This window comes from Ricinus communis, chromosome 6 (assembly GCF_019578655.1).
Source record: "Ricinus communis isolate WT05 ecotype wild-type chromosome 6, ASM1957865v1, whole genome shotgun sequence".
NCBI classification, from domain to species: Eukaryota; Viridiplantae; Streptophyta; class Magnoliopsida; order Malpighiales; family Euphorbiaceae; genus Ricinus; species Ricinus communis.
The window spans coordinates 15,868,624-15,882,745 of NC_063261.1; the positions used below are offsets into that span (position 1 = coordinate 15,868,624).

The 14,122-nt window shown below is 33.3% G+C and overlaps 1 protein-coding gene and 1 long non-coding RNA gene across 2 annotated transcripts; one reads left to right on the plus strand and one right to left on the minus strand.

Moving 5' to 3' along the window:
• On the minus strand, nucleotides 1–11,347 carry LOC8266728 (agmatine hydroxycinnamoyltransferase 1). Its single transcript, XM_048376159.1, has 2 exons — nucleotides 10,170–11,347; nucleotides 1–534 (listed from the first exon to the last, which is right to left on the minus strand). The coding sequence occupies exons 1-2, from the start codon at nucleotides 11,140–11,142 to the stop codon at nucleotides 473–475; spliced, it is 1,035 nt and encodes a 344-aa protein (XP_048232116.1). The 5' UTR covers nucleotides 11,143–11,347; the 3' UTR covers nucleotides 1–472.
• Nucleotides 11,348–12,441: 1,094 nt separating this feature from the next.
• LOC125370440 lies at nucleotides 12,442–13,274 on the plus strand. Its single transcript, XR_007216410.1, has 2 exons — nucleotides 12,442–12,783; nucleotides 12,926–13,274. It is a non-coding gene; the product is annotated as an uncharacterized LOC125370440 (long non-coding RNA).
• Nucleotides 13,275–14,122: the final 848 nt, after the last annotated feature.

The following is a 14,122-nucleotide window of genomic DNA, read 5'->3' on the forward strand; positions in this document are numbered from 1 at the left end:
TTGTTCTTAAACTAATATAATTATATTATTAAATAATATAATGACATGAATTTATTTAATGAAATGGTAAAAACTTTATTGGTTTATTCTTTAGACTACTTGACAATTTTCACAATCTAAGACAACAACCACCTCTAACACCATTAACTATCAAACAAGAAATGCCTTCAGGAGCAGCTTACCTAGTAGATGTATTTAACTACACAAGAACTTTCAGAAAAAGAAACAAATTTGGTTCAGGAATTACATGCAGCTCCGGACATGGTCCAGTGAATAGACAATTTGTTTGAACGTAGCCAAATTCTTGCGGTAAAGAAATACTAAGGCGTCCACGCTTCCATCCCTTTTAAGTGATTGCAGGAGATAGATCATCCCTTCCATTGGAAAATAAGATGGCAAGAATAGAAATGGACTTCCTCCTCCAAAATCAATCTCATGATATGGGAATTGCAGCCAGCTATCCACTTCAAAATTAGGGCACAGAGCAGACTTGTTGCTCAACTTCATAATGGGACTCATGACTTCCTTCTTTGCCTTATATGCAGCAAAGTCGATAAATGATTTGTAGTTATTATTAACATTTGCAATAGCATCATGCACCAGCTTACCTGCATAAGGCAATGACTTTTGCAATATATCATTAATCCTTCCACTTGGAAATGCCCATAGCACCACGTTCCCGAAGTACTCATTAGGTACTCCAGGAATCATTCTCTTACGACCATTGACAGAGACTATAACATGGGTTGTTTCGAATCCGTCGAGTCCACGAGCCTTTGTCATAGCTCGCCATAAATGAGCAGTCAAGCTCACGCAAGTGCTATAAGGCTTGTTGTTACAGCTATTTCCATTTGATGATGCAGAAGCCATGGCTTTAATCTTGGAAAGAATGTCCAATGTAAAGTTAACTCTGTGAACTATGATGTCATCCACAGATCTGTTATTTTCATGATTAGGACAGTCTTTGACCAATTTTCTTATGAAGTCAAGCCCTCTATGTTCATGCTCGAATCGAGGAGGATCTCGAGGTATAAAAATGGTTCGATCATGAAAAGGAAGTGGGCTCATGTCAAGTCCTCGATAGCTCTCCCCCAATTGAAGAGAAAATCGACGAGGCCATGCCCATCAACCACCGAATGCTTGGCCGTAATGGCAACAGCCAATGACCCACAAGTGAACCTCGTAAGCTGAACTTGCAGGAGCTCCTTCTCATCGTTCAAGCTAGGATAAAGACTAAATAAAACAGGGGATGGCTCCATGGGCATGACCTGATCAAGCCTACTATCCACCGATGCTTCGACCAGCTTCAACCCTGTATCATTTAAAAGAATGACAATATCACCTTTCTCATCTTCTCCTAATCTTCCTGCAAACTCCCTGTATTCGGACAACGCCCTTTTGAGACCATACTCAATGATTTCATTTGGTGGAGTTGGTGGACCATAGGCAAAACAAAAAGATTCATCGGTGTTGTAGGTGAACTTATCAAATACACTTAAGAGGAATAAAGGGTAAGACTAGAGGACAAATGCCATTATAAATTGGCTTAACAGTTCTTATACTCTCTATTCTCACATCCATTGTTGTTGGTTAAGCTATAGCTAGAAAAAGAAGAACCTTTTCTTTTTCTATTTTTTCCTTATGTTGTTTTGGTTTTTGTTTTAAAGTATATCTATTTGCTCATGGCATGGCTCATCTCCGTATATATCCATATACACACCGATTGTTAGTAATATCAAACCTTAATTCTGCTTGCGGACGTCAAAGGTCCCATATGTGGGTGCTACACATGGAATGGAATTTTTTTTTTAAAGTCCTTTGTTCCTAAAATTATGTTTTTTTTCTTAATATGTAAAATTGTTATGATAATATTAAAATTTTTTTGGTTATATTAAATGTCTATTATTATATTTATAGATAGATTTTTTTTACGTAAATAGAACTATATTTCAGTAACTCCTTACACCTATAAATAAAATGTTACAATCAATGGAATAATACATTTTCTCTTTTTTTTTTTTTTAATTTATAATACTCTTTATTCTTCTTATTGTTATTTATTTTACAATACGTTATCTGCATAATTGCTTAAAATAAAATTCATGATAGAGCTATTTTTTTCATATTCTCTTTAAAAAATTACATAAAACTATACTCTATCTTTATTGAATTCATTATTAAATTTACAATGACTCGTTCTGGTAATTCAAATTAGAATATAGCACCTTTTTTTTTTTATTTTTGTTTGTGGCTTTTAAATTTCTACTAAATCTTTTTGTTTTAACTAAATATTAGTTTATGTTGCAATTATAATTTTATTTGCATACTTCATAGGATCATAATTTTATTTTATTTTTATCTTATTTTATTTATTATTATAGATATATTAGTTTTAAAAGATTGATACTAATTAACGTGTTATTTTTTTATATAAAAAAGTAAAATGTTATGGATTCTACTAAATCATTAGTAGGATTAAGAACAAATGATGCAGATTTATCTCTTACAAACAATGCTACCACGCATACCATATTAAGGGATAATAAATATTTTTCTCACTTAACAATGAGAGAAACTTATGTCAATACAATATCTGGTAGTAAAAGAATAATTGAAGGCTCTAGAAGAACAAATATATTACTACCTTGAGGTACATATTTCTTTATTAAAAGTGCATTATTCTCTCAAATTCGTAAAAGTTTATTGAACTTTAAAGATATTTGCCGAAATGGATATCTATAACTAATATCTTATTTTTTTAATATAGTTAATGTTTAATTAGGTATGTAACTTACTAATTATTAAATTAATAAAAAATTATAAAATTATATATAAATTTAAATTTTATGTATCAAAAATAATATATATATCAAAATAAAAATTTTATGTATTAAAAATTAAACATATAAATTAAAAGAAATTTAAATTTTATAAGTTAATATATATATATACCGAGTTCAACACCGTGGGTCGTCTTTTGACAACATGACAAAATGGTTGCAGGAAGAAGATTATTGTAAAATGCGACAATGAAAGTGTGATCAAAGTGGTGAATCGTAATGAGAATGGTACGTTCAAGAATCCATAATTGAAATCAGAAGCATCACAAAGAGGGAAACATGTCAAAATTAATCTTTGACAATTAAATAATTACAGATTAAAGAATTAATATTAAATTGGTAATATAATGTGAAACTAAATGACGTTCAAAATAACTTGCTCACGACTTAATATTAATATTAATTTATAAATTAATATTACTTGATTGCTTTTCCCATCTTTCGACAATTTATAAGGATAAGACTTTTAATCACGCAAAACATAAAATAGAAAAAGATTTTGATTGTTGCATGCATGTCTACAGGTGGACAAATTTGTGTTAATGCGTTAACATGTGCTTACTATACGTCAAGAGTTGGACATGCTTGAATTGAAATTCTTGGAAAAAACCAAAAAAGCTTGTCGGATTTAGGAAGAATGGTGTCCAAATAGGGGTTGCATGTACTGATAGAATAAGTATGGTGACTAATAGGAGTTAGACACGTGTAAAGCTAGTGTAATATTTTTTTTTTGTATATAATAAAAAATATATTTTAGATATCAATAATACCCTTTCATGTCTCAAAATTTGACATGGTATCAAAGCACTATTTTTCCCTTACCTTCTTCCTTTTCCTTTAGGGTTTCGACCCCTACCCAAACGAGTGGATCTTTCATGGACCTCTGTAACTAAGAAAGTACAAGATTGTTGCATTTCAACCAGGCGTTGTAAGAAGGATCCTCTTCCCTGGAAACCTTAATTGAACCATTAACAAATCGAAATTTATTCTTTGAAATCAAAGACATCTTCATAGATCGTGCCCAACTATGATAGTTGTTGTCAATTAATTGAGAGGAGGTTAATATGAGAGCTGAATTTTCATTTGAGTGGATGTAGTATTCACTATTCTGATCATCAATTTTAAAGGCTTGTGTAGAATTAAAATCTTCAGTAGCCATTGAAGAGATGGTGGTAAAGTATACTAGCTGCTCTAACAATTGATCGTGGATCCAGATCACTGCCCACTTAAAAAGGCTAGAATGAACCCCTGTAACAAATGCTTCTTCCGGAACTCAAAAAGCTTCAGGAAGCCAACCCCAAAATGGTCTAAAAAAAAACAACTACCATAATAGCTATAGTTGCATCATTTGCAAAGACATATACATCTCTTTCTGCCGCAACATATGCTTGACATCTCTTTCTTTTGCAGGACAAACTGTTCCACTCAACATCCAAATAAATCCAAGAAAATGGTTCACAAAAAAGAGAATTTCTGGTGTCTAGCAAAATGGGTTACAAAGAAACAACGTAATGGGTGCGTTTGCCACATGTAAAAATGGCATCCATAAATGCCTTATGGCCTTAATAGCAAGTGAGAAACGAGCAAGGCCACAAAAATACCGTTCATCTGGTAGTTTGCTAGCCTAGTGTGATCATACCACACAAAAATACCCAACCAACTAGTAGAATTCAAACAAAATCAAAAAATTTGTCCTGCTCACCAACTGTTTGATAAAATTTCCGACTCATCAACTGTTCGTCCCGCTCACCAACTGTTCGTCGTGCTCACCAAATCTAAGTCGCACATCAATGTTCTTGAAACAAGAAACAAAACGGCTGCCACACTGCAAGCAATGCCGACGAAACCAACTGTGTGCACCATTTCTGTTTATTTTCAAAGCGAACCGAAGTGAGAGACACCCAAGGAATCAATCGTCGCCGTCGAACATCAAATGGGAAACCAACAACTCAACCTTGGTAATAGTCAAAAGAGATTTTTTGGCAATTCTGGAATTTCTCCAAACAATGGGGTCAAGAAGCCTACCTGCACTTTCTATGGAATGTATGGGCATCCTGTTGACAAGTGTTACAGAAAGAATAGATTCCCACCGGGATATAAGGGAACAAGCAAGAATTTTCAGAATTCTACAAACCAGGTTGCATCTTTTCCTTCTGACAATCATAATTTTTCAACTACTGAACAGTTGGCATATCATATGAATTATGACAATCATAACTCTCTTAACAAATCTGGTGATGATGATCCTATTACTTTTACAAGGGATCAATATAATAGTTTGATGTCAATGATTCAAGAAAAGGCAGTTGATTCTCAGAATGCAGCCAACTCTCAGATCAATGCTTTATCCTCCGTCTTCGATCCTATTGCTGAAAAAGGTACTAATTCCACAATAGGAAATGGATTGTAGATTCAGGAGCTACCGATCACATTACTAATTCTCTCAGTATTTTCATAAGGCATTACAAAGCTTTTGACAAATATATGAAGTTGCCTAATAATGAATTAGTTCAGGTTACATGTATAGGCATTGTAGAATTATCACCCTTTTTGATTCTTTATAGGATTTTCTACATACCAAACTTTGCTTTTAATCTCATCTCCACTTTGCAGTTAACCAAAAATAACATTTATTCTCTCATTTTTTCTTCCAACTTTTGTTATATTCAGGACATGAAACTTTGGAAGATGACTGGTATAGCTAAGCAAGTGAATGGATTGTATCAGCTTTTACAACAAGATGATAGTGAGAAGTTTTTAAATTCATTTTCTGTTAATTATAATGTCGTTGCTTTTACTCTGTGACATAACAGACTAGGCCACCCTTCTAAACAAGTAATGAAATCTCTTGATCAGTTTCATAATGCTATGATTAATGATAATTGCTTTGAATGTGAAGTTTGTCATTTGGCTAAACAAAAAAGCCCACTTTTTCTATTAGCAATTCTTTTTCTACTTCAATTTTTGATCTTGTTCATTTAGACATTTGAGGACCCTTTCCTGTCAAAAGCATATATGGTCATTCATATTTTTTAACCGTAGTTGATGACAAGAGCAGATTCCTATGGATTTATCCTATGAACTTAAGTCATAAGCTAGACATTTAATCATTGATTTTTATCATCTTGTTGAAACTCAGTTCTCAGTCAAGATTAAATGCTTTAGAACTGATAACGAGAAAGAATTTGAAATGACCGACTTTTACAAATCAAAATGGATTGTTCACCAAACTTCTTGTACCTATACACCTCAACAAAATAGTATTGTTGAGAGAAAACATCAGCATATTCTCTCTATTGCACGGAGTTTAAGGATTCAAGCCAATCTCCCTCTTTGTTTTTTGATTGATTGTGTCCTGCATGCTACTTTTTTAATTAACAGGACCCCAACACCAGTTTTAAACCATTCTACTCCTTTTGAAATTCTTTTTAAGGTCAAACCTTCTTATGATCAACTCAAAGTCTTTGGTTGTTTAGCATTTGCTTCTATTGTACCTCATCCTACGACAAAAATGCATCCTAGAGCAATCAAGTGTGTTTTCATTGGTTTTCCTAAAAATACTAAAGGTTACAGAGTATACAATTTAGAGGATAAAAGCTTTTTTGTTTCTAGAGATGTAACGTTTATAGAAAACAAGTTCCCATTTAATTTTGCTACAATACCATCCAATGATGTTTTTATTCCTGTTTATCAAAATGAAAGTTCACTTGAAGATTTCAAAAGGGCAGATTCACACAGAGTTGATCCACTCCATTCATCTACTGCTGAAATACAGTCTCCTCCAATTAATTCAGGTACTATTCCTCAACCCTCTCCCAGACCTTCTAGAAATATTCATCTACCATCAAAATTTTATGATTTTGAAGTTTCTTTGCCCAAACCTAGAACCACACCACATCGTATTTCTCAAGTTCTATCTTATGAAAAGATCTCACTTCAGTACCAGTCCTATATATGTACATCAATATTACCTGAACCAAAATATTATAATCAGACAATCTCACATACTTGTTGGAAACAAGCAATGGCTAAAGAAATAGCTGCTTTAGAAGAATGTAATACCTGAGAATTAGTTCCTTTACCCAAGGGCAAACAGACTATTGGTTGTAAATGGGTGTATAAAATAAAGCTTAAAGCTGATAGAAATCTAGAAAGATACAAAACAAGGCTTGTGGCTAAGGGATACACTCAAAGGTTTGGAATTGACTTTCTCGATACGGTTAGTCCTGTAGCAAAGATCACCACAATCAGAACTCTTATGGCCGTAGCTGTTGCAAAGGACTGGAACCTTTGTTAGCTTGATATCAATAACGCCGTTTTGCATGGTGACTTACAAGAGGAGATATATATGGATTTGCCCCCTGGTTTTCAACCTACGCAGACCAATACGGTTTGCAAACTAAAGAAGAGCTTGTATGGATTGAAACAAGCAAGTAGGCAATGGAATGAAAAGCTAATTGATGCATTACATACTCAGAAGTTTAAACAGGCTGCATCAGACTCCTCTCTCTTTACCAAAGGTACTAGATCAAATTTCATTGCTTTAGCTATTTATGTGGATGACATTGTCTTAGCAAGTTCGGATATGACATAAATTGTAATGATAAAAATATTCCTGCATGATACTTTCCAAATTAAGGATCTTGGAGAACTAAAAAATTTTCTTGGATTAGAGGTTGCCAGGTCCAAAACCGGTATTAATCTATGCCAGAGAAAATACACTTTAGACCTTTTGCAAGAGACTGGTTTTCTCGGAGCAAAACCAATACTGACACCGATAGCATCTACTGAGAAATTATCTAGAACAGGGGGGCAGGTTCTCAAAGACATTACAGCATACAGAAGTCTAGTTGGCAAGTTGTTGTACCTAACCCATACTAGGCCTGACATAGCATATGCAGTACAACAGTTATCTCAGTTCCTTCAAGCCCCTACAGATATTCATTTGACCTCAGCTCATAGAGTTCTCCGGTATTTGAAAAGGACTCCAGGACAGGGCTTACTTTTCCCAGCGACAGGTGATCTCCGGCTTAAAGCTTTTAGTGATTCTGATTGGGCTTCATGCCCTGATTCCTAAAAATCCATCACTGGGTTCTGTGTTTTTCTCGATTCAGCATTGATCTCATGGAAGTCAAAGAAACAATAAATAGTTTCACGCTCTTCAAGTGAAGCAGAATATAGAGCTATAGCTGCAGTGACATGTGAGATATAATGGCTTCACTTTCTCCTTCAGAATTTACAGCTCCCCTTTTCTCTAGCAAATCTGTATTATGACAACTTGTCTGCCATCAGAATTGCCAGAATCTTGTATATCATGCAAGGACCAAGCATATAGAAATTGATTGCCACCTCATCCGAGAGAAAATTCAACATGGAATCATCAATCTTATGCCAGTCCCTTCATGAAAACAACTGGTTGATCCCTTTACAAAGCCTCTTCCTATAACTCTGTTCCAAGCTTCCATTTCCAAGTTGGGCATCCAGAATCTATATGCTCCAACTTGAGGGAGGCTGATAGAATATATATGGTCACCAATAGCAGCTAAACACGTATAAAGCTAGTGTAATATTTTTTATGTGTATATAGCAAACATTGTAAAAAACATATTTTAGATATCAATAATATTCTTTCCTCTCCCAAAATTTGACATGTACGACAATCCGCGATGGCAAAACCTCAAATTGATTAATGTATTTTTCTTTCTTGGACAAAGAACCATAATTTTTCTAGTATTTAAAATCTGAATATATTAATCTATTTATTAAAATAGTTGAAATTAATTTTTAAAAAAATTAAACTTCTTTAGCCCAAGTTATTTGGCCTTTTACCTTGTGTTTACTTTTTGTCACAAACGATGGCAAAACCTCGAAACTTTGACAACAATAAATCTAAAACAGCAGACACCTCTAATATCATTAAATATCGAACAATAAATGTGCCTTCAGGAGCAGCTCACCTAGTATATCTTTCTATCTATATAAGAACTTCCGAAAGCAACAAATTTGGTACATGAATTAGAGGGACTTCCGTGCATGGTTCAGTGTGTAACAAAATAATGCAGAATTTTTATGAACGCACTAATACTTGAAGAATGAAGTAATTCTTATTTTCTTAAAGATGAAAACATTACATAAGATGCTGAATTTCAAGACTCAAAACATAAAAAATTCTACTGAAACTAACTTGCATAATATCCTACTATATTAAAGTGTTAACATGTGCCTACTATACGTTAACATGTGTTAACATGTGCCTACAAATTTTGGGGAAAAAACATGTGTTAACATGTGCCTACAAATTTTTGGAAGAAAACAAAAGAGCTTGTTGGGTTTAGGAAGAATTGTGTCCAAAGAGGGGTTGCATGTGGCAAAACCTCAAATTGATTAATGTATTTTTCTTTCTAGTATTCTTTCTTGGACAAAGAACCATAATCTTTCTAGTATTTAAAATCTGAATATATTAAGTAATATGAATCTATTTTAATAAATATGTGAAATTAAAACTTTTTTAAATTAAACTTCTCTAGCCCGAGTTATTTGGCCTTTTACCCTATGTTTTTCTTTTGTCACAAACGATGGCAAAACCTCGAAACTTTGCCAACAATAAATCTAAAACAGCAGACACCTCTAATATCATTAAATATCGAACAATAGATGTGCCTTCAGGAGCAGCTCACCTAGTATATCTTTCTATCTATATAAGAACTTCCGAAAGCAACAAATTTGGTACATGAATTAGAGGGATTTCCGTGCATGGTTCAGTGTGTAACAAAATAGAGCAGAATTTTTATGCACATAAAGAACAAAACTGATAGTGGAAGAATGAAGTAATTCTTATTTTCTTAAAGATGAAAACATTATATTAGAGCAAAGTGCTCTCTTATTGAGATCTAAGTACTAACCAAGTCTACTGCCGAAAAATAGAAACAGAAAATCTAACTTAGTTAACCGCAATTTGACTTAGTAAATGCACTAAGTCTCAAGACAGTGAATGGACAACCTGCTTGAACGTAGCCAAGTTCTTGCGGTAAAGAAAAACGAAGGCGTCCATGCTTCCTCTCCTTTTAAGTGATCGCAGGAGATAGATCATTCCTTCCATTGTAAAATAAGATGGCAAGAATAAATATGGACTTCCTCCTCCAAAGTCAATCTCATGATATGGGAATTGCACCCAGCTATTCACTTCCAGATTAGGGCACGAAACGGACTTATTGCTCAACTTCATAATGGGACACATGTCTTCCTTCTTTGCTTTATATGTAGCAAAGTCAATGAAGGATTGGAAGTAGTTGTTATTAACATTTGCAATAGCTTCATGAACGAGCTTACCTGCATAAGGCAATGGCTTTTGCAATATATCATTAATCCTGCCACTTGGAAATGCCCATAGCACCACGTTCCCAAAGTACTCATTGGGTACTCTAGGAACCATTCTCTTACGACCATTAACCGAGACTATGACATGGGTCGTTTCTAATCCGCCGAGTCCACGAGCCTTTGTCATAGCTCGCCATAGATGAGCAGTCAAGCTCACGTAAGTGCTATAAGGCTTGTTGTTATAGCTATTTCCATTTGACGATGCAGAAGCCATGGCTTTAATCTTGGAAAGGAAGTCCAGTGTAAAATTAACTCTGTGTACAATGATGTCATCAACAGATCTGTTATCTTTGTGATTAGGACAATCTTTGACCAATTCTTTTATGAACCCAACTCCTCTATGTTGGAACTCGAATTGAGGAGGATCTCGAGGTACAAAAATGGATCGATCGTGTAAAGGAAGTGGGCTCATGTCAAGTCCTCGAGTAGCTCTCCCCCAATTCAAGAGAAAATCGATGGTGGCTTGCCCATCAGCCACGAAATGATGGCTTCTAATGGCAACAACCAATGACCCACAAGTGAACCTTGTGAGCTGAACTTGCAGTAGCTCCTCCACATCGTTCAAGCTAGGATAAAGGCCAAATGAAACAGGGGATGGCTCCATGGGCATGACCTGATCAAGCCTGCTATCCACCGATGCTTCGACTAGCTTCATCCCTTTATCATTTAAAAGAATGACAGGATCACCTTCCTCATCTTCCCATAGTCTTCCTGCAAACTCCCTGTATTCTGACAATGCCCTTTTGAGACCATAAACAATGATTTCATTAGGTGGTGTTGGTGGACGATAGGCAAAACAAAAAGCTGCGTGGGTGTTGTAGGTAAACTTATCAAATACACTTAGAGGAATGAAGTGTAAGATTGGAGGACAAATGCCATCATAAATTGGCTTAACTGTTTGAATACTCTCTATTCTCACATCCATTGCTCCTTAAGCTGTAGCTAGAAAAAGAAGGGTTTTCTTTTGTGTTGTTTTTTTATTTCTTTTGGAGTATATCAATCAGCTCATGGCATAGCTCCTCTCCATATGCAAATCTGAAGCGAAGAGTTAGTCATTAATGGAAAATACCAATTTGCTTTTGCTAAAGAGCTTTTTTTGGCCTTACTTTGCCGTAAGTCCACCTATATGGTAAATAGATGATTAACGGTTTAAAGGTAAATTTGCCTTTTCGAGTCGAGCCAATTTATAGAGATTTCTAATTTTTTGACCTATTTTATTCACTAATTTAGTAAAAACAATCAATTTCAAATTCTTATTGCACTATCCAAAGTAAGTAAAAGTTGAATTTAAAAAATTAATCAATAAGCAAAATTTAATTTAATTTTTAAATTTTATATTAAGTATTAAATTCAATTAAAATAAAATTATTAAATAATTTACATTAGATAATAGTAACTAATGTAATTTTTTATCCGTTTAACTAGATTATACTAAAAACAGAAATTAATTATTTTAGAAAATTCAAAATTTTATTTTAATTTAATAAAAATTTAAGTGTGTATCAATTTAATTTTATTATTTAGTTAATTTTTATTAAGATTTTAGTTTAATTATCTTTTATTAGATATTATCATTAAATTATATTAAAATAAAAATTTTATAATATAAATCATATTACTAACTTTAAACATAATATAATGTTTTAGGTTTATTTATTGATTAGGTCATTGACTCACTTATTTTGCATGATGTGCAAAATTTAATTTTTTAATTTTATGGAAGTTCAAATTGAGTTAGTCGTTTTCGCTAAATTGATGGGTCAAAAAGTTAAAATCTAAGCAAATTGATTATTGACTCTAAGTTAAGAGAGTAAATTGACGTTTAAATCTATGATTAATATATATTTATTAATTTTAAATAATATAATATCAAAAGTATTCAAATGATTATTAGGTAATTTTTCATTTTGATGTCGAATAGAAAAAAATGACTACATTCTATTATGTAGTCTATAATCCGGTAATTTTTCATAAATAAAAAATATTTATATATATATTATTATTTTTATTAGACATAACGTGTATATTATCAATATAAATAAGAATTTCTCAAAAGAAAGCATACGTTGGCGAGGCTAAGTATCTGGCCAACGTGTAAGGAAATACGGAAAAGAAAAGGATCCATATGGAGCCACGTGGGAATTTTTTTCTTTTAAGTCCTTTGTTCATAAAGTTATTTTTCTGTTATTTTGCACCTAAAGTGTCTTACTGTCATACTTTTTCCTCCATTTTTGTCCCTACATTCAAACTGCTCTATTACTGTAGATACATGTTAGAACACTTTCACTCTCTCATTCACATCTGCAAAGAAAAAGAATTTTAATGAAAATTTGAAAACAATTAAAATACCATTCTATTATTTTATTTTATTTTTGATAAATCATTTTCCCTTATAATAAAGGATATTGTTACCACCGTGTCGATAACTCCACCGTCAATTAGCTGTTGGATACAAAATGATGAGATCAGTAAAGAGGCTCCCGCAGGGCAGACGACATTTCTCATGGCATTCTGTCATATGTGTCGCTGCCTCGAAACTAGGAATCTGGCATCGTCGTCTTCCCAAGTATGTTATTATCTTTTTCTTGTTCCTTTCCGCTTGAGCATTTCATATTACTTGGCTTTTGCTCGACCTGGTTCTTAATTTTTACTCTTTTATATTTTCTGGTCGTTCCCATGCCTAATGACTTTCTGAATTATGCTTGCAGAGTATTACAAAGATACATTGGAGACCTTGGAGCTCAATGCATGACATGGATTTTCAGTAAGTGCAGTTCATCGTGGAATCTAGCAACAAAGGAATTCTTTATCATGTGCGGTGAAAGCTGGCTGGATTAGGTGATTTTGATGGCGGTGAAAGCTGAGGCGAGAAACTTTTGATAGACATCAGCCACTCTTAAGTGTATTCTTGTTAATGAGGGGATTAAAGTTTCTTTCTTTAATTCTTTTTTAATTCAAAAGTGTAGGGTTTTCTCTCTCTAGATTATTTTTTACTTTGAGCCAATCAATTCCTAAATTGTTAGTGTTATCATGATAAAGTTGAGTTTGGAGTATCAATGGTGAGAAAGTCGATGAAAAAGAAGGAAACGGTTAAGAGGGGAAAAACAAAAAGAGTTCCAATGATGTATCTTTATCATCATATCACTCGCCAAGTATTATTACAATTATAACTATTTTACTTGTTATTGCTACTCATTCCTTTTAACTTTATTGCTAGTCATTCTTAAAATTGATCTAATAATCCATTTAATTTAATACTCTCCATATATAGATAAATCACCCGCGCTTTGCAAATTCTATTTTTTATAGATATTAAACATTCTTTCAAAAAAATAAATATTAAACATAGATATTGTTATAATATTGAAAATTTTTTAACAAAAGATTAAATTGATATAAATAAAATTACATTGTAAATAGATTATTAGATCAATTTCAAGAATGACAATAAATTTATAAAAAAGCATGTACAATATGGGGAGTCTATCAGAAAATGACACTGCATTATGACTATGATTGATGGGGTCCAGCTATGATAGAATACATTTCCACTTTTCTGGTCCATTTAACGACATCATTTTCATGGGTTTCCCTGTGTGAACAGAGGGTGTGGATGTAATATCAAAGGGAATTGGTTGTCAGGGCTGAGCTGTTGCAAAGGCAGAACTATCCCGCATACGACGTAGTTTCGAATGCGGTTTAAGTGCTAGGAGAAGGACGCAATTGTAAATTCACTTCCTTCAAATTGATTGCAAAATCTACTGATTGTATAGTAATAGATTAGGAAATGGCTTCAAATTAAATATGGGTGGAATATGCCGAATGAGAAATTTTTAGGTAGACTCAACCTCCTGAGTCATCTGTAGATTAAATTCATTTACATTGTGACATGTAACTTCATTTAT